The sequence below is a fragment of the Brachyistius frenatus genome, unplaced genomic scaffold (genome assembly GCF_029030835.1).
Source record: "Brachyistius frenatus isolate BFR_SWC_R1_liver_20210118 unplaced genomic scaffold, ASM2903083v1 Contig_141, whole genome shotgun sequence".
Classification (NCBI taxonomy): Eukaryota; Metazoa; Chordata; class Actinopteri; family Embiotocidae; genus Brachyistius; species Brachyistius frenatus.
The window spans coordinates 672,501-692,589 of record NW_027210740.1 but is presented as its reverse complement, the minus strand read 5'-3'; the positions used below and the strand labels follow the sequence as shown (position 1 = coordinate 692,589).

The window sequence follows — 20,089 nt, the reverse complement described above, 5'->3', positions numbered from 1 at the left end:
AGCCAATTTTCAAACACCCACAGTCAGAAAAAGAGAAAATAAATGACCAATTTTTTTTAAATGTTGCTTAAAAAAAAAAATTTAAGCTAAATTTTAATGCAATTTCTGATTATTGCAAATGAGTAAAAAACAACAACCCACGACCATGTAACTTTTGAAATTGTCCCACCAAAGTCACCACTAAGCACCCCCCGCGCCAGGCTTAGGAATTCTACTTCCTCTGCAGCCACCTATTCAAAGCCATAGTAAGGTGGACCACCAAATGGAATACATGCATTTTAAATGCTAATGACAAGATGAGCAGTCTACTTCAAACCTTTTTTTTTTTTTAAAGCTTGTCAGATTGCTGCCCTTTTAAAGCCTGCGCCTGCTGACAACTTGGCCCCAGAGTTGAACTGTTACGTCCCATAAAGAACAGAACATGGAGGTTAAATATACTGTCGCCATGGTGATCTTAACGCTGTCACCGATTTTTTTTGGGGTGTTTTTTTTGCTTTGTCTATTCCTAATGGGCGGAGTGGTGGAATGAAAAAAGGGCGGAAGGTGAATTTCTTTTTTTTCAATGCCTACTTTTTAAAGGTTATCACCATCGATTTAAATCATGGACAAGAGGGATGTGTGTGTGTGTGTGTGTGTGTGTGTGTGTGTGTGTGTGTGTGTGTGTGTGTGTGTGTGTGTGTGTGTGTGTGTGTGTGTGTGTGTGTGTGTGTGTGCGTGCGTTACTGAAAACCCAAGCAATTGTCTTACCTAAGAAAGAAAGAGGAACAGAAAAAATGGGAAGATAAAAAACAGACTGACGGTAAAACAAAGGATGGTTTTAGTTTGTTATCAATTTTAAAAACAATTTTTATTTACAATAAGTAGGCTATTATTTCTGCTCATCACAAACACCTATTTAATCTGGTTGCTTTATTTTCTAAAGTTATGAGGGAAGAAGACATGCTGGGAAACGCTAATTTGTTTGCCCACATAACTTGCGTTGACATTGTGACAGTTTATTTTCAACAGCTCAACCTTTTGGTGGGAAGCGCTTCAGCAGATTGGACGAAGAAGTTGGCATCATCGACTAAAAGCTAGTAAGTGTGCGAACGCACGAGCGTGCGCTTGTGTTATGGGTGAGGGGAGGGGCCTACGAAAAAGATTTGCATCGAGGGCCAGTTAGGTGCTTGCATTTCAACTAAGAATATGCTTTACGGTAATTATTGAAATAAAATAGTTTTACAAAAGTTAAAGTATTCCTTTGTTAAATGAAAACTATGATTTTTTTTTTTTTTTTTTTTATGTCCTCCACGATACACTAACCCTGCAAAAGCCTGTTTCCAAAGCCTGGCCCAGTGAAAGGCGAGACCCAGGAGCTACACAACCGAGAGGCTGTGTTTGTTTGCCCTTGTCTGCCCACTGGCCAACAGAGGCAGGGAATTAAGGTTATCTTCTGTACCAAACCTTGGCGTTCCTCTATGTCTGTACTCTTACCTGCAGTGCACCGCTATCGGTCCGGCATCTGGAGGGTTGAGGAACTTGACCTGTCGTATGAAGCCCAGCAGTCCCGTGGCGTAACAGGGAACACCGTGGTCCGGCCAGCTGGTAAAATGAAACTGGCGGAGCTCACGGATCTCATGATGGCCCTTCTGAAAGACATGCACGGGTAGATTTGTTATGCTAAGTTGCATATTTCAATAATGACAATTCACTGGCAAGGATTCTGTCTCTCTATGAAAAGTGGGAGCCATCTTTTGTCTCTTGATGGTGACAAATGCGTAACTCTTACGAACCTTTTATGGGTCTTTTGGGGGAAAGAGTGACAAGAAGACGTATCACGGTTCAGGACCCTAATTGACAGCAGGGATTTTTAGGAATATAGGGGCCTTTGGCTTCGGATAGAAAATAAATCAATCTCCTTGATGACGAGACGGCACTTTCGGGCCACTTCTGGGAATGAGGGGCAGGAAGACTTATCGTGGCTCATTTGCCTAATTTACAGGGGAGATTTGAGGAAACTGAAGGCCATTTTGGCGCCACGAAAAAGATTAATTGATTTCACAGATCTCACGATGGCCCTTTTGGGACAGATTTACAGGAAGAAATGCAACGGTTCAGTTCGGCTGCCCAATTTACAAGGAGATTTTGGATATCTGGAAGTTCTTTAACTGCTTCTGTATGACGTATTTTAAAGGTAACAGAACATATGAAAATAGCCTTTTTTTGTACAGCGCAAACAAAATAGGAAATGGAACATGTTTTAATTAAATGGAAGTTAGGAAAATACCAAAAACCTTTCAGTAGTAGATACAAGGCAGTTATAAGGCTAAGATTTAAAAAAAAAAAAAAAAATGGAACAGCACACCACTTAACTGCAGCATTTCTTCACAAGAGACACAGAAAGAGACAGTCTGGTGCATAACAATGTAGATTAGATTGAAAATGGAATGACACTAGGCCTCTATTGTAACTCTCCATGTGATAGCATCTTGACATTTTAATGATGGACTTTTCGAGAAACACAGAAGGCTGGTAAATACTTTGCTGTCCAAACGATGGGGACATTGAGCAACTAAAGGGGACATTCTGATACTTAATAGATGGCAGTTAAGTCTCACATCACAGTGTCTCCTTAAGATTTGCGGTGTGCAACATTTCCTACTTAGCAGATAGACAAACAGGACTTTAAGGCTGGATTTGCACAGATGTACTTCATGATTTGATGTCAAAAAATTTTTTTAGAAGGTGATATTTTTGTTATTTCTCTGTATGAATGTTCGAAGCAAAAAGTAATGCTATGTTCACGATGCATGCAAATCCGTGGATTTTGCTACTTCCTGACTACACTACTGAAATTCCTAATATTCAGGTTGTCCAAATAACTTTCAAAAAAGCCTCCAAGCTGACCTAAAAGCTGCAGCAAGAGTTAGCAAGAGAGAGCATAATTTTGTAGCTGATAACCTCCCAACACTGGGTCCCTGTGAAATCAAGAACAGAATTTTAAATCTTTCTTTAATACAAAGCCCTTAATGACCAGGCTCCATCATATCTTAAAGACCTCCTAGTAGCATATTATCAGGGTGCAGGCTTACTTGTGGTTCTTAGAGTTACCTAAAGTAGAGTGGGAGGTCCCGTCTATCAGGTCACTCTCCGGTGGAAATAGATGTCAGATTGGGTTCGAGAGGCAGATATCCTTTCCAATTTTTAAGATTAGGCTTAAAACTTTGGTGAAGCTGATAATTTAGTGCTAAATCAGATGACCCCTGAACCATCTCCTTGCATGCAGTTGTACGCCACTACTGCATGTTGGCTTAACATTTCCTTGACACTGATACAGTAATGTGGTGATTTTAATGGTAAATGGGGATTTTTGCAAGGTAAACAAAATTGATTGATTGATAAATTGAAATAATGATGTTACAGCAATACAAGAAAGCACTATTCTTTTGAAATGTCTTCTTTTTAACCCTCGTGTTGTCTTTGGGTCAAAATGACCCGCAGCTGCATTCAACCAAGTTCTATTTTATTTTCATATTTTTTGGGAACATTGGTGACAAGGAGGCTGTGATTGTTTCTTTAAAGAATGATGACCAATGATCCCAAAAAATATAAAAAATATAGAAATAAAATAGAACTTGGTTGAACACAGCTGCGGGCCATTTTGACCCGAGGACAACAGGAGGGTTAAGGACAATTAGACTGAAAAAAATAGTAATTTTAAACAAAGAAAAAAATTCAAACAGAAAAACAATATTAGATATGATCCCTTTATATCATCATATTTTTTGCAGTGTGGGTGTGTTTAAGGGAAACAACAATTTGTTCATCAACAGAGTTGACTGAAGAGAAATCAATTAAAATAAGTACATTTTCTTTGAAAAGTTGCCATTTTGAATTCAGGACATTGCACACCTGAAACTAAATTTTTAGGACACCCACAAAACGATAGTGTATTCTGACAAAGCAAAAGAACTTGCGTCTAGCTTCCCGTGGATGTTTCTGGACATCCGCAGCATCTCTACTCAGTAGATACAGAAATACTCCCAACTTTTTGATCCTTTCTTCAGCTTCCAGCATTTAAATTTGATCTCATAGCGGTGGGAAAAGAGGGTCAAGAAAAAAGGAGACTGAGTGAGGAAAGAGCAGAGGTCAAAGAAAAGAGAGGGACCGAAGGAGGGGAAAGCGGTGGCGTGGGGGAAAGGCCGAAGGACAGACGTTGCCGAACAAAAACAAAAAGATAAAGACGGGAGAACAAGATTATGGAGAGAAACCACGCAAAGAAAATGAGAGGAAAGAAAATAAATTACTTCTCCAAATCAATACAAAATGTTCCAACACAGCTCGGGCCTCGACTCCACGATAGGTTGGTTAAATGAAACGACAACAACATTTAAAATGTTGGGAATGGGTGATGAGGATGTGGAAACACATTAAAGCCTCTCCGCACGATGAAAGAACAGAATGATCCCTTTTACACAGGCTTTATTTGTCTTTTTAAGACATAACTTGCAATAAATGTATGATAAATTACATTTTATTGCATTGCAACTATGTTTTATTTTCAAAAATGCATTGGATTGTTCAAGTAAGAGGTATTCAGAGATTCCCCCCAGCTCCCCATTACTTTCTCGTCTCTATATTTTGTGAATCCCATGCTGAGTTATAAATAAAAGTATTAGCCTCTCCAACTACTTCTTAGAAAAAAAACAAATCCAATAGCAGCAATCGTTCAGTATGTTTTATTCTCATTATTCTGCTGGGTTTCTGGAACAACTTGTAACGACTACATGAGGCCTTTTCAGGGGTCACTGACAAAAATTCAGAGCTTATCTTTCAGCCGGAAGCTGAACCAGGTCAGACCAGATCGCCTAGTTATGGTGTTTGGCCTCTTTAACCGCGAGTTTACCCCGACATTGGTAGGATTTGTCTTCGCAGTGGAACCATCGGACAACAATTCCTTCAACGGTATTTGTCCAAGATCGAGTCCGAGATTCCAAACCTTGCAAAGAAACATGTTTTTTTGTAATTTTTTTATGAGTACAGCATATTTTTTAATTGTTTTAATGAACGCCAGCAGCGTGACGAGTCGATGAGCGTATATTCTGCGCTGAACCTCCTGTGATTTCTTTCCGGTCAGCGAGTTAAAAAAAAAAACGGTTAACGTTGCGCTCGTCACTGTCACCAGCCGTCCAATCACAGCAGAAGGAGGCGGCGGGACAAACACGGTTGGTGATTGGGCCGCCCTTCAGAGTGGCTGCGCAAACAGCTAATACGAGCCGAGTTACCAGACGGTTATGACAGCGAAGAAAACTGAAGCTGTGAGCGACAGTTGGTGCAGCCAAGCTAAAAGTTTACGTCAGCCATCTAGATGATACAAAATCTGGAAAAAAATACACACTGTTGGACTCTATATTCTGATTAAAGATGTTTTGTCTGAAAGACTCCTTCAGTTTCACAATTTGTAGTGAATAATACATGTATTATCATCATTAAGGAATCCGATCCAGCCATAAGGAGGCTTCACCGAGACCGAAATGAATGCAGGGAGTCCCTGCTCATTCACATTCTCTACCAAACACAGTCAGGGACACAATGGTGGTGGTGGTGGTGGTGGTGTGTGTGTGTGTGTGTGTGTGTGGGGGGGTTTAGTATTTAAAACAGACAAATTATGTCTCGATCCCACGCTTCTCTGCTCAGGGACAGTTTTTACACCGAGTAAACAGCCGGCTTTGCACCTCTCTAAAAACCATCTGGCCTATCCCCTCTAATATGCGCTGGTCCTCTAAAGCTGTGTTTGTTGGCCTGTAGACCCCGTGTACACTGTGTTCACCGAGTCCTGTCCTGGACAATTCGGTCTCCGCTGTGGCGTGCGATTGTTTGGTTTCGCCAGATCTCAGTGCCATAGACCAGATTACCGTCCTGCTGGTTTGGACGCGGTCCACCGGGGTGACTAAGCTCTGTCGCAGTATCTTGTTGGGTTTTAAAACCCTATAGAATAGCGTTTAGTAGAAATTCTTTCGGGAATTCTCTTCCACTCTCTTTCTCTTCTCTCACACGTGACCACAGGGCTTTTTTCTGGTAACCTTAAGGCAGACTTTGACATTGTAAAGTCAAGACAGAGCACAGTGAAACTAGTGTTGCAATCCACTTAGTTTACACAGAATGTAGAAAAAGTACTAGGTTCCTTTTAGTCTCAGTCCGTTACCTTCTTTTTCTCAGTGCTCAGTTAATCTCCCTGAATGTGGCATTATAATAAACCTTTTCATTAAGAACCAGTTCTCATTATTCAGAACATTTGAAGCTATTTAACTTCCACGTAGAACCTGTATACTCTCTGCCCTCGTGCCTTGTCTTCTTTTTTCACGCTCAGTCACAGAACCTACTGCAGTTTAAAGATGTTGAATTTTTTGAATTAGTGGGTACGCCTGGTGTACTCGTATTAGCTGGAAAATGACAGGCATTTTTGAAATCAGCTTTCCTTTAAATTTTTTAGAGGCACTTACGCACGTGCGCTCACACACTGAGGTGGGATGGATTAATGGCTTGCTAAACGAGCTGACAGCGAGAACTTGAAGACTTGTCCTCATAAGCTGATTTTGCACGAGTGAAAGGGGGGAAGGAAGTACGGGATGGAGGGAATAAAAAACGGGAGGTATAAAAAAGAGCAAGACGGCAGTCAGAAATGTGCCTTCAATTTTGGACACAATTTAAAAATAAGTCAAAATATTTTATAATAAATGGTGAAGTTTTACTATTGGTGGCTCTGTGTGATGTGTTTTTGTAAAATTCTGCATATACAGATCTTAATTTTTTTTTTTTTCCATATTCCCAACAAGGATATAATTCAGTAAAAATATGAAGGACCTACCTTAAAAAAAAAAAAAAAAAAAAAAATTGCATTTCAAGTATTATTTATACGCTCAAATATAGCCAGTGCCCTCTGGTTGTCTAGTAACTACAAGTGGATTGCTTGTTACATTATTATACTACATTACTAGAAAACTTACTTTCCAGCTCTAAAATCAAACCTCTGCCCTCAACTCAGAATTTAAATATGTATTCATGATTTGAATGTTGTAATTACGTTGTATACTGCTCTAAAAGCAACAACAAAAAAAAGAGGTGGAGGTAGAAAGTTAAACTAAATGGAAAAGAAAAACAAATGATATTAAAAAAAAAAAAAAGGAGGTGGGAAGGTGATGGAAAACAAGAGACAAGATTCAAACAAAGTAGTTTGGAGCGTTAAGGATTCGGATCGGAGGCTCTTGCTCCTGCTGAGATGTGCGTCTCGGCTGTTTTTCCATTCACTGTGCAGAGCCTCGGAGGATAGCATCACAACAATAACAGTCAATTCTCCCACTTTTCACCCCTCATCTTTCCTCCTCTCAAAATCCCTCCCGTCTGATTACAAGCGGGTCAAGATTATGCTTTTTAAAGTCTCCTCTCAAACAGGGAGAAACAAACAAGTGATGCTGCTCCCTCGCCTCAAATCCCCCAATCCCCCTCGCTGGAGATATAACGTCTGCGTTAGCGTTGCCGTTAATGACGTTTACGCGTTTACCTTTTGGACAGTGAACGTCCGTATGACGTACTCCGCCAGCGGTTCGGTTTCTATCAGGGTCACCTTGATGTCTCCGTACACCTCGGTCTCATCGGGCCAATAACGCACGCACTTCACCTGGAAATGACAAATTCACCCATTGACCCACATTGTGTTTAAATATGCATTACATGCCGGTCGTTATCGCCCGGTGAGCGTTAACAGACCGGGATGAAGTCCCACGTCAAAGATGATGACCGTGACGGATAAAACGGATGAGTTATGTCAATGTTTGTATTGGTTCTCCTGCATGATAAATTGCTATTTGACAGACATTCAGTACTTGACAATTGAAAAACATTGATTTGAAATGACTGTGTGACACTGTGAAGTCCTTTATAAGCTTCATCTTGGAGAACCCAGCGCTGTCTCGTCTTGAAGAGACAGATGTGATAACATTACTTGTAATCAGATTATGCATCTGGATAACTTGCAGGCCTTACAGGGTGAACAGTAGACAAAAATGATTTCAACGTGTACAACCCAGTATCACGGCAAAGAGTGAAATAGACACGCTTGTCCACTACAACAAAATGTGAAATAGCCACGCTTTGGCCTGTCGAGGCGTGACACTTACACAGTTACACAATCCAGGAGGTGACAGTGGTTTTGCTGACTTGTTTTTTGTTCCCTAACCCCACCCATGTTGTTTGTCCTACCCCCGCCCCCCAACCATGTACTTATTTACTAACCATGTGTTTTAGCTATAAGTTTAATTTCCCTGTAAATCACACGGCTCTGCGCATGCAGCAGGTTTTATTTTTGTCCACTACAGGTAAAACGTGTAACTGTCACACCTAGAAAGGCCAAAGCGTGTCTATTTTCTGTTTTGGCTGTAGCGGACCGGGCGTGTGTTTTTCACGTTTTTGCTGGAGCGGATCAGGTGTGTCTATTTCACGTTTTGGCTGTAGCGGACCGGGCGTGTCTATTTCACGTTTTGGTGCGATATCGGCTCAACGTTATTGCGAATCCTCATTAGACACACATATGCATACACTGCACATACAGTACACACATTTTGTTATTGCTCTGACGATGAACTCACCCTTCCCACTTCCACCAGGTTCGTAACCATGACGATAGAGGCAGAGTTTTCTTGCCAGACCATCCTCCAGAAATCCCTCACTGTCTCCTGCATCGGCCCTGAGAGACAGAAACACACACACACAAACAAACACAAAAATTAGAGACGTAAACATTTTGATAGACAGCAAAACTGAGCATACGGATATAGGCGTAAATATAAACACACTATCAGCCTGACATCATGTAAAAATATGTCAGCACAGACACACACGTATTACATACACCCACGAAGCAAGCAAACACACCCACGCACACACATGTACTCACAAGCCATCAATCCCAGATAGTAGTTTGGGGGTTTGAGGTAATGGGGTCTTAAATTTGTCAGGGGGATTTTATACGGCAGTTTAGATTTAGGAGGTTGTGGTAATAGCCTTCCAGTCCGAAAGGACGACATTTACCAGGTGGCTGCTACACACACACACACACACACACACACACACACACACACACACACACACACACACACACACACACACACACACACACACACACACACACACACACACACACACACACACACACACACACACACACACACATCCGGATCTGCACAAATGTAGATCCACACACATGAGCTTCTCACACACACTTATCACGTCAGTTTAATTACCTTGTGTGGCGATGTAATGTCTGGGTCTGTGGTACCCCTGTGAGACAGAAAAAAGAAAAGAAAAGAAAAGCATTCAAAACAATTCTCCAACACTTTTGTTATCTCCCTCTATTCCCTCCTATGGCTTTCCGTGCAGCCTTAAATTTTCACCATGTTTCTTCGAGTTTGACTCATTTCCTTCAAAGCTTCCTTTCTGCTATTTGACTGTGGTTTCTATATCTGTTTATCTCTCTGCCTGCTTCCTTTGATTTTGTCTTACCGTAATCCATCTTGTCCTCCATCGTCCATCATTTCTTCTTTGCTTTTGACATTTCTCAACTTTTTTTGTCCAACGGTGATTCTTCACTCTTTATTTTTTGGTATCACTTTTAATCCATTTCTGGTTCCTTTTTTTTTTTATCCGGGGGATGGAGTGAATGATGAAATTGAAGAAGGAACGGGTGAACAAGGAAATTTATATGATGTTACCAGCGTCACGGTCTCCGACCCCCCCACCCCTTCTGAAGAAATGACACTCAAATGGCTCCATTTGTTGCGCAACCCCTTGGTGACTACCTTGACGTCTGCTTTCACAGCACTTGTTCAAAATCGACTGTTGGTTTTATGTCTGAGATTTACCCAGAAAAGATTGTGTAACCATTAAGTTGTTGCTGCGGTATTTACATTTATGTGTAAGTTTTTTTTTTTTGCATGTTTATTCCATTCAAAGCAGCTGTTAAGGAGCGGGCAGGTCGGGATGTAATGCCTGGCCTTGAGAAACATTTGTTGCCGAGTGATTGTGTGCAACCTTGACACCATTATGTATTTTTTTTTTATTGCATTTCTCTGTCCGTACAGCATGGTCTCACGTCAAAGCGTGCAACACACCCGGCAGTCCACTGCAGTATCAGTGGGACATTTTGCCGAGCCAAGGCAGAAGAAGTAGACACACTAATGATGAGGTTTGAAAAGGAAGGTAGGTTCAGAGGTTGGTTGGACACCAGGGTTTGAGGTGAATTTCTTTCAAGTCACGAAAGTAAGTTACTTTCATATTGTAGCATATTTAATGCATATGTGAAGTTTCGTCTTTTAATTCAAGCCATCCATGATCTTTTCTTAACTCTAACCAAGGAGTTTTGGTGCATAACCTTAACCAAGTACCTATTTCTAAACCTAACCACGTGTTTTTTGTCGGCCGAACATCGGACACTTTACTTTCCACGTCCACGCGAAGCCATACCCGAAACAGACACTCTCTTGTAGTGCACTTTTGTCTTTTCGATTATTAATTGTAGTTTTGGGTAGTCAAAGAGGACATTTGAAAAAAAAGGACATTTTTGGAAAGGTAAAACATTTTTTGTTTGTCCTCACATCTTCAAAGGGCGGTTGGAGTGGTTAAGGCTTGGTATCAGGGTTACAGGTGGAATAATGTATGTGTTTGAGGGGGGCTGGTTAAGGTGTGTGTGTGTGTGTGTGTGTGTGTGTGTGTGTGTGTGTGTGTGTGTGTGTGTGTGTGTGTGTGTGTGTGTGTGTGTGTGTGTGTGTGTGTGTGTGTGTGTGTGTGTGTGTGTGTGTGTGTGCAACACTCACGTCAATGTAATTGGCATTGATGTAGTCGGAGTGGGGGTCGCCATCCAGCAGCTGCAGTCGGACTCTGGTGTGATCGTCTGTGGGATCAGATAGCACACAAATACAACAGGCCTAAAGTTACATTTACCCACAGATCAGAGCAGCTAACTGACTGGACGGGGAACTAACTAACCAGGTCCAAAGTTATCCCGCTTTCAAAACAATGACTAGAATAGCAATATGTTTTTTGGTTAAATCGATCAAACGACCCATGCTTTTTTTCTCGGACTAGTACTGAGTATGGCTGTCCTCGAAGACAGAAGAAGCATCGGTATCGGTTGACCATAATTAACACCCCAGGAGTTGAACCCCAGTTCAGGATTTGAACCCCAGTTCAAGTCCTGTCTCCTAGCAACTGTCATTGTTGATTTATTTGACTCAGGAAGGTAATATTTAGCTATCCTTAACTAAGAAGAGTCATCCAAATTTCACAAAATAACCACCAAAAAAATGCCATATCTGGGAATTTACTAATCCTATAATCACAAACCCTTACTGGCTGACTACATGTAAAAAAAAAAAAAAAAAAAAATCATAATAAATAGCTAACATGCATGGTTTGGGTCTGTGTGGTTTAATTCAGCCACTTCATTTGGAATATTTTTTTCACTTAAGTTAATTTGGTTTCAGAAGAGCAAATGGGTAAGACAGAAGCAGAGGCAGAAAAGTAATTTTGTACATAACTCAACCCAGTGCAGACTTATAACAAGTATTATTTGGATGAGTCGGTGTGATGGGACAGACACTGTTTTCATTCCGAGCTGCTTCTATCCGCAAACGCTGTTGCACTTACTGCCAAATGACCACCAACAGACTATTCAAGTCCTTTTCAATGGTTGCTTACAAAAAGAGTCTCTCTAAAATGGCAAAAAAATATGTTTCACTTTGCCTTGAATCGATTCACACGGCTTTGCTGACTTTTAGTTCCACTTGAGAAAAATCTGGACAATGTCAATATGATTTAAAACAGCACACTCTTTTTTCTTCATTCAAATGATAAGAAAGCACCTATTCTTGATGCTTTTTGAAATGTCTCGAATTATTCACTGAATGGCCGCTATGAGTAAAGGAAAATATCTTTCACATTGCTAAAGAGCATCTTTGCAACTAAACCACCTGTGCTGCCTGCAGTTGTTTTGCAAGTTAAACTATTTTTAGATGCAAGTCTCACAGATCTTTTCTGATACTACGCACTGATCTGTTGAAACATTTTTCAAGTGAAGAATTGACGGTAACATTTACAGAGAAAAACACGATTTTACTAATGCTGACATTGAGTGATTTGAATAAACCGTAGTTAAACTATACAAAGGAGTCTTTTTACAATGTTGTTTTAATTTTTTAAACAATACTGGGTCGAATCCTAGTACTGTATTTGGCTGGGTTGGGTAAAAAAAAAAAAAAAACATGCTTGAGGGTATTTAAATTGAAAAGAGGGCTTTTAATTTGAAACGGATACAGGAAGTTATTCAGCCCACCAATGGCAACTTCATCAGTTAGTCACATGGCAGGCAGATAACTAACCGTCCCTCACTTGGCCTCAGTGACAAGAGTCCTGCTGTTTTGTCCCCCCCCCCCCCCAAAAAAAATATGAATACCTAAATTCTCTCTGCACTGAATTCCTTGTCAGACAGGATGTAAAATATTTGATGATTGCAGCAACAGACCTCTGTGGAAAAAGGTAATTAACACAACCATGATAAAAGAGTGCAAACCAGATACAGGTGACTGAAATTGTACAATTTGCCTTCCAAAAAAAAGGGTTACCATGCCATAACAATCACAATAATAAAATGATGGTCTTAGACATTACAAATTTTAATTATTTTCAAGAATTGACCTTCAGAGTCATTCACTTGAACACAATCTCTCATCTTACTCACTCCCCCATCCTCACTGTCACGTCAAGTACGTCACCAAAACTAAATCAGTCATTTTTTTTATTTTTTCCTTTTACAATTTTTTTTTCTTTCTATCCTCTTTGATGGCCATCCATAACATTAGGACAAACATGAGAGTGATTATGGTTAATGGAAGGCAGTGATTTTGTTTAGTCGTAACATAGCAACAGCAGGTAATTGGTGAAGAAGTGGACTGATTATCTCAATTTTTACCCCCCTCTCTGTCTTTTCCTCATTTGGGTAGAAATTTTCCACTTCACCTTTTTTTTTTTTTTTTTTCCCTGAGATATATGACCACATTATTAAGGTAGTACTGCTACAATTAAGAGTAATGCTCTTAAGAGAAATGCTAATGCATATGACTTTACTGCAAGCAAGCACACATGCTGGCTACTGTTTGCCTGTTAGCTGGTCAGATAGCTGCATGGAAGATTTCTGAACTATTATGGAAAATGAGAAAACACTTGGGAATTCTTTTAGAGAATTTTACCTCCTGCACCAGATGGTGAGTTCCCTGAAAAGTTGTTTGTATGCAACAACATATTCGCAGTGTTTGTAAAATTAAACCAAAAATTTCTCAGAAAAAACAAAAATCATTTTGTTGCATTCTATTTTACCAACTTTGAATCAAAGCTCAAATTAATTTCTCAAGGAATTCAGGATCAAAAACATCTTTTTATGTGAGCAGAGCTCACCAGAGTGGTGGGTGACTCATTCTTTCAATTGTAATCATTTCATTTGTTTTCATCACGGGGGCATGGGAGCAATTATTTTGTCAAGTAGGCGTTTGTATTTTCTGCTTTTATCTTAGAATACACGTGTGATTTTTCTATTTGTGGCGAGCACAAAATGCAGCCTGCCGTGGAGTAAAAATAATCAGAAGTGGGGGGAAAATCGCAGACAATCTTAACTCTGAACACATATCTACAAAATCAAGGACATTTAGAACAAATAGGATATGTTAAGGTATTATGTAGCTGTGGGAGATCGACTATTGAAATTATGTTCATGCTGACCAGTATTAGTATAAACTACAACTTTAAGATTAAGAATGAGTGATCTCATTCGTTGGAACAATCTCCATATCGCAGGAGCAAATTCAATCTGCAGATGAAGACCATGAAAGGTGGTCAAAAGTTCCGTAGAGTAGTGGGTACACCATGTACAGTATTTAGACTTTGTTTTAGTGAAGATGTACGTAGTTTAAAGTACTTCAATTAATTCAATCGCAGGCCAAATCAAAGAACTAGGTTGATGGAGGTTTTTTTTTGCAGAATATGTTAAACAGCTTTTGAGAGGCAAACACATCTCAGTATTTCCAAGTTCAATTCTTATGGCTACATACTTTTTTCATTGTTTGACTTAATGTAGCCAGTCTCCAAGTTATGAACAAAGTAAAGCCATCTGATTTGGATTGTTCAGGTTCAAAACTGTAGTCTGATGCAACTCGTTGCCAAATTACACGAGGAATTAAAGTCAAACACGTGAATTGCAAAAATAGCCACTAAATTAAAAATGCCGGACTTCCTGTTGAGTTTAGGTCATGGCGCCAAGAGACTTTTGTTTATATCTGGGTGTGATACACATGTCCACCGAATTTCGTTAATATCGGTGAAAGCAGCCCTGAGATCTCACGTCAGACGGCGCTAGCGGGCCATTTTGAGACACTTGTGACCAAAACCTGTGGAATACTGAAATTTCCACTGGGGCTGATTTTTCATGAAATTTCACGAGCCACCAAAAAGCCATTTCATATGCCAGAACGAGAAAAAGAAGAATTCCTTTCGCACCATTCGGTGCTCGGGCCCTGAGTAAAGGCACGGCGATTACCTGAAATATGATATGGAAAACCATCTGGAAAGACCCTGACGGTCAGTCGACATGGAACTATTTCAATTCCTTTCCCAAGAATTCTCCCACAAACGTATCGAAGACTCGCTGAAAATATGAGCGACAAGCCGTGACTCAACTCCAAGCACGCAATATGCTACACAACATGAACAGCGCTCGCTTTAATGGCACCTAATAATATCATAGAACATAAACCATTATAGAGATATATAACACAGAGTTGGGCAATGAATCCCCTCTTTGATTATCATTTCTGGGATCACCTTGAGGAGAATTATTTGCTTCCATCAGAGTAATTTCGCAGCTCTGGCTGAGCGGCAACAATGATGGCAGCATGACTCCACTCTGCCGGTACAAGATACTGTCATCAGCTATCAACTCACTCGCACACTTACTCGCAACTCTCTCTTTCACTCGCTCGCTCGCGCACACACACCCCCCCCCTCCTCCCTGCATGTAAAAACAAACACAACGGGGGGTAGTCGGCCAGCCGTCTGCTCCTTTCCTGTCTACTCTGTTCCACACTTCTTCTCTCTGCTCTTCTCTTTAACCCTTTTTCTTATGTCGCCCGTTCAAGGTTGGAAATGTCGCGCCGTTCTGCATTAAAAAGGTGTGAACACTCCACGGAGATGGGGAGGGGGGGCTTTGTCGGAGCAACAGTTAAGCCCGGGGAACGCTGGAACATCGACACACGGGGTGCGACATTTGATGACGTCTTACGCATTCGACCCGCCGTGGATTTAAAAACAAAACAAAAATCACTGCAGATAACATACGGCACAGTAATGCTAATATCCAAAATGTGCACAGATAATATGATGTATCCGAGGCGTAGTAGTGACCGTATTTGGAACGAGCTGAGGGCGGAGCATTCCGCCGACCGATAGCCGGGACCAGACTGCACCACAGGCCTGTCAATCAAACAGACACGGCTTTCTGAAGCTTATTTTCCAACCAACGACGGGATTATTTTCAGATGGACCGTCGGAAAACTAATAAGAAGCGGCGACTGTAGCGAGCAACACCGAGATAACTCGTGGAGAGATTTGATTGACTGATTGAGAGAAGTTGAATGGGAGTCAACGGAGGCTTTTTGAAACCAACCTCTAGTGGCGACTTGGTGGTATTGCAGTTTAAGGCACTTCCACATCTGCTTCATTTTTCATGGCCGGGAGCTACGTCCACTTTTATGTACTAGCCTATGGTCACGCCACATGGGCCCGTCTTTCATTGCGGTAGGCCATGCTATAAAAAAATCATACGGTTATTATTGCCGGCATTATGATGGGTCTTTTTTTTTTTTACAGTAATATTGCAGGATTTTTGTTTAAAAATGGGCTCTGCCTCTTCTTTCCTTCCTTAACTCTGCTTGCTTCTACCTCTCCCTGGCATCCCTCCCGCCGTTGTCTTCCCTCATTTGCCTTTTTTTCTCCCCACCCCCCTCCCCACCACCACCTTACCCCTCCCTCCTCACCTCCCCGCACTGTTGCCCCATACTGTCTCGCTCCTTCAGACAGCAGTAATTACACAGGGCTAGTGTCAGAAGCTGTCATAACACGAGAGCCACCGATATGAGGCTACGAGGGGAGGGGAGGGGAGGGGAGGGGAGGGGAGGGGAGGGGAGGGGAGGGGCCCCATACCGCTGGTTTTGCTTCTGCCCAGGGAGGGGAGCTTCTAATTGGGCTGAAATGGCAGGAGGCACTGGCTTGCAAACACTGCAGATCTGGACACAGGCCACAGGTTTGAAGAGGCTGACAGCAGCAGCAGTAGTGAGTGAGTGAGTGAGTGAGTGAGTGAGTGTGTGTGTGTGTGTGTGTGTGTGTGTGTGTGTGTGTGTGTGTGTGTGTGTGTGTGTGTGTGTGTGTGTGTGTGTGTGTGTGTGTGTGTGTGTGTGTGTGTGTGCCTGTGTGCGCGTGTGTGTGTGCGTGTGTGCTTTCTGCGTGAGTGCAGGCGAATTGAAGATTCTTTTTTTTTGTTTTTTATTAGTCTAAGTGCGTATTTGCATGAACAAAGAAGACAGGACATTTAATAAAGATTTTGGTGTCAAAAATACAAACCGAGCAGGTCTCGCTGATCACATTCAAGTGTGATACTACAAACTTCCCAACGCGGACGTAAACCTAATACTGAATCCAGAACTAAGTCTCGCAGATCTCGATTTAGTCATAGAGCTGCATACTTTGAATCTTATTATTCCTTCAACGTCACCGAGATCCAGATCTGGAGACAGATATAGAAACATTGAGCGGATGTGTTCGCAGACTCGTGTTGGTGTCGGCGGCGCTGGGAGTAACAACAAAGTCATCAGACGCTCGTGGTGTCCAAGGGCAAAGTGTCGCGAACCCATTACTCATTAATGAGCTCCACTCCTCTGCTCCTCTCTTCATAACCTTGCAACCCCCACCCCCTCTTCCCCCCTTCTCCTCTCTGCTTTTTAGCTCCATTTTCTCTTTCTGCGTCTCATCTTTTTCTATTTTTTTTTTCCCTTCCTATCTTTGTCTTTCAAAAATCTCGTCATTACCCCCGGCAGCAGCCGCCACCGAAAAAAAGTTTCGTCGGGGAGAACTTGTTAAGTGGAGAGGTCCAAAAAAAGGCCAAAACAAAATAGACTTCTTATTTCTCCTTTTGTGTGTGTTTTTCTTTTTTTCTTTTTTTTTTTTATCTTGGGGACATATTCGCGGGGGCAGCCGAATGCAGCAGAAAGCTGTAATTTGGAGACATCGGATCAGATTGTATTCACTAAGAGCTCGCCACACAGCCGCTGTACACAAATAAAATGAGCGGGGAGCCACTGGCGCCTAATGACTGCTGTTGTAGCACGACAAACAGGAGCTGCTGCGTTTTTTTGGGTCTCTCTTAAAAATCAAAGGTCACGGTGTGCTTGTCATATAAATCGCAGATATCGGCAGAAAGTAATCTATGGAGTCATCGTGAAATTCTTCGACCCAGCGTTGCCCAACTTGGAGCACATTTGGACGTGTAGATGAGTACGACCTTTACTTAACGATGTGTTGGAGCCTTTCTTTTCTGTGTCCTCCCCAATTTCTTTTTTTTTTATTCCTACAGAGGAACATTACATTTATTTTTGGTTATTTGTAACCAGTGGGCGTCGCCACCAAGCAGGCCACCAACAATGATGTCACCCGGTGGTTTTTGGAACAGCCCTCGTGAAGCCTTGAATTCAGATATTGTGCCGGTGCCATCTTTGCTAGTTCGGAGTGGTTTGGACCAGGACGTGACCATATTGGGACGAGCAGGGGGCGGACTCGATCTCCCGATAGCCGTAACCTGCCTGCACCACGGGCCTGTCAATCAAACAGACACGCCCCCTAAAACTAATTTGTTTTTTTTAGGCTTAATTTCTAATTAATGACGGGATTATTTTCAAATGGACCGCCAGAAAACGAATAAGAAGGAGTGAGTTTAGGTAAAAACGCCGATATAACTTCAACTTATAGTTGAATGGGAGTCTATGGAGGCTTTTTGGAGCCAACCTCTAGTGGCACTCGGCGGTATTGCAGTTTAAGGCACTTTCTGTGCCTCAGTTTCAGACCCGGAAGCTACGTCCACTTTTAAATAGAACCTAGGGTCACCTCCCAAAATGTAACCATAAAATAATATAGTAGAAATTATAATTTGCTATTAAAGTACAGGCTACCTTTTGGCCTGAGAGGGGGAAAAAAACAAGACTTGGCAGTTAAAGTGTGATGTGACTGATGCTGGTGGACTCATTTTTGTTTTCAAGATTGCCGGACAAAGTAATTGCTGGGTTATTCATATTAAATGAAACCTTATCAACCTCCTGCAGATATATTATGGTCATTTGAGAATGAGGCAGTTAAAACCTCTGCCTACTGGCTTTTTTTTTTTTTTTACACTGTCTTTCCAGCTGTCTGAAAAGACCCCCCTCCCCAAAAAAAAAGTAAAACAGAAAAAAGAGAAGAATTTTCTGCTTCATTGTGCCCATTATATTATATTTTAAAACGCTGGATAAATGAAATGGCGCTAACTCAGACTAAATGCATAGTGGGAAATCTATCCGCTAATGAAATACCATATTTTACAACCCTTTTATAGGGGGAAAAAAAAAAAAAACCTCCCTCAGCCTTTGATTTTCCAACTTCCTGATGATGATGATAATTAGAGGATAGAATAGTCTCGAAGATGAACTGTGTACGGCGTAGTTGCCTCTCAGTCGAGTGTTTAAAAAAGGCATTAGCTAGATGCTAACAGGTATCAAGGAACAGCAACACATCATGAAGCACAGGTTTCGCAAACATACGGCGCACACGTCTTTAAATATCGTCGACCGCCGTGACGTGACGAGTTTACTCGCTGATTACGCCGCAAAAAAAAAAAAAAAAAAAAAATGGGCAAAACTAGCTTCAATGTCCTCATAACCAGATGGAGCTGGTATTTAACAGAGAAGAAGAAGAAAAAAACAGAAACAGCTCACGGTTGCAAGTTGAAATTGCTGAGCAAGATGGTTTTTTTACTCTTTTTCTAGCCTCCACTCCTCTCTTCTCCTCGCCTCCCCCTTTTTTTCAGTAACCACTAAGCAGGGATTGTGTCTGTCACAGATATACTTAATCAGTTAACTCCCTATGGAGCTCAACTCACTCACGGCAACACACTCCGCTGTCGGCCCGGCTCAAGGCATTAGGGAATTTAATAGCATGTGTGTTTGAGTGTAAGTGTGCGTGCGAGGGTGCGTGTGTGAGATTGAGTAGCGTGTAAGTATGTTGAAATATGTCTGTCTCCGCTTCCTTGTACACTTCCGTGTTTCGTGAGCATCGGCAGGATGTGTGTGTGTGTGTTTCGGGGAGTATACCAGCAGCTGTTTGTTTTTTTTCCGGTATATGGCATATGTGTGTGTGTGTGTGTGTGTGTGTGTGTGTGTGTTGGATGGTATTATGGTGTGTAATAGCCTATTAAGACCAGAGCTCCCTGCAGCTGATGTGTCACACAACACAGGATGTTGTCGACTTACGCACACGCACACACACACACACACACACACACACACACACACACACACACACACACACACACACACACACACACACACACACACACACACACACACACACACACACACACCTTAAGATGCTGTTTCCAGCTGTTTGAAGGCTGTCAGGTGGGAAGAGGGAGTGAAAAAGAGGGAAAGATGAAGGGAGGAAAGAAAAGCAGCCTCTTTACACATCTATACTGAATATATATATATATATATATATATATATATATATATATATATATAGAGAGAGAGAGAGAGAGAGAGAATTTCACTCAATAAATATGTAAAATCAAAAGAAATGTGTCTGGCATCCACATTTTCCAATTGAGACATTAAAACAAGCTCCCTCATTTTACTATGACATAAACCTGACATGTCAACCTCTTCAGTGTTGCTAATACGCAGTGATCCAACAGCTCACTTGCATGTATCTACTT

General features: G+C 41.5%; 1 protein-coding gene across 12 annotated transcripts in view; it reads right to left on the bottom strand.

Annotated features, from left to right (window-relative positions):
* Positions 1-20,089, bottom strand: part of ptprt (protein tyrosine phosphatase receptor type T) — a 308,145-nt gene that overhangs the window by 20,333 nt on the left and 267,723 nt on the right. For 8 of the 12 annotated variants that reach the window (XM_069715322.1, XM_069715323.1, XM_069715325.1 and 5 more), the window contains 5 exons: positions 10,848-10,933; positions 9,279-9,315; positions 8,625-8,722; positions 7,541-7,657; positions 1,474-1,628 (listed from right to left, as the gene is read on the bottom strand). In XM_069715322.1, the coding sequence (XP_069571423.1) occupies positions 1,474-1,628; positions 7,541-7,657; positions 8,625-8,722; positions 9,279-9,315; positions 10,848-10,933 (493 nt within the window). The remainder of the gene's footprint in view (positions 1-1,473; positions 1,629-7,540; positions 7,658-8,624; positions 8,723-9,278; positions 9,316-10,847; positions 10,934-20,089) is intronic. The other 4 variants (XM_069715326.1, XM_069715333.1, XM_069715332.1 and 1 more) reach the window with 2 other exon arrangements.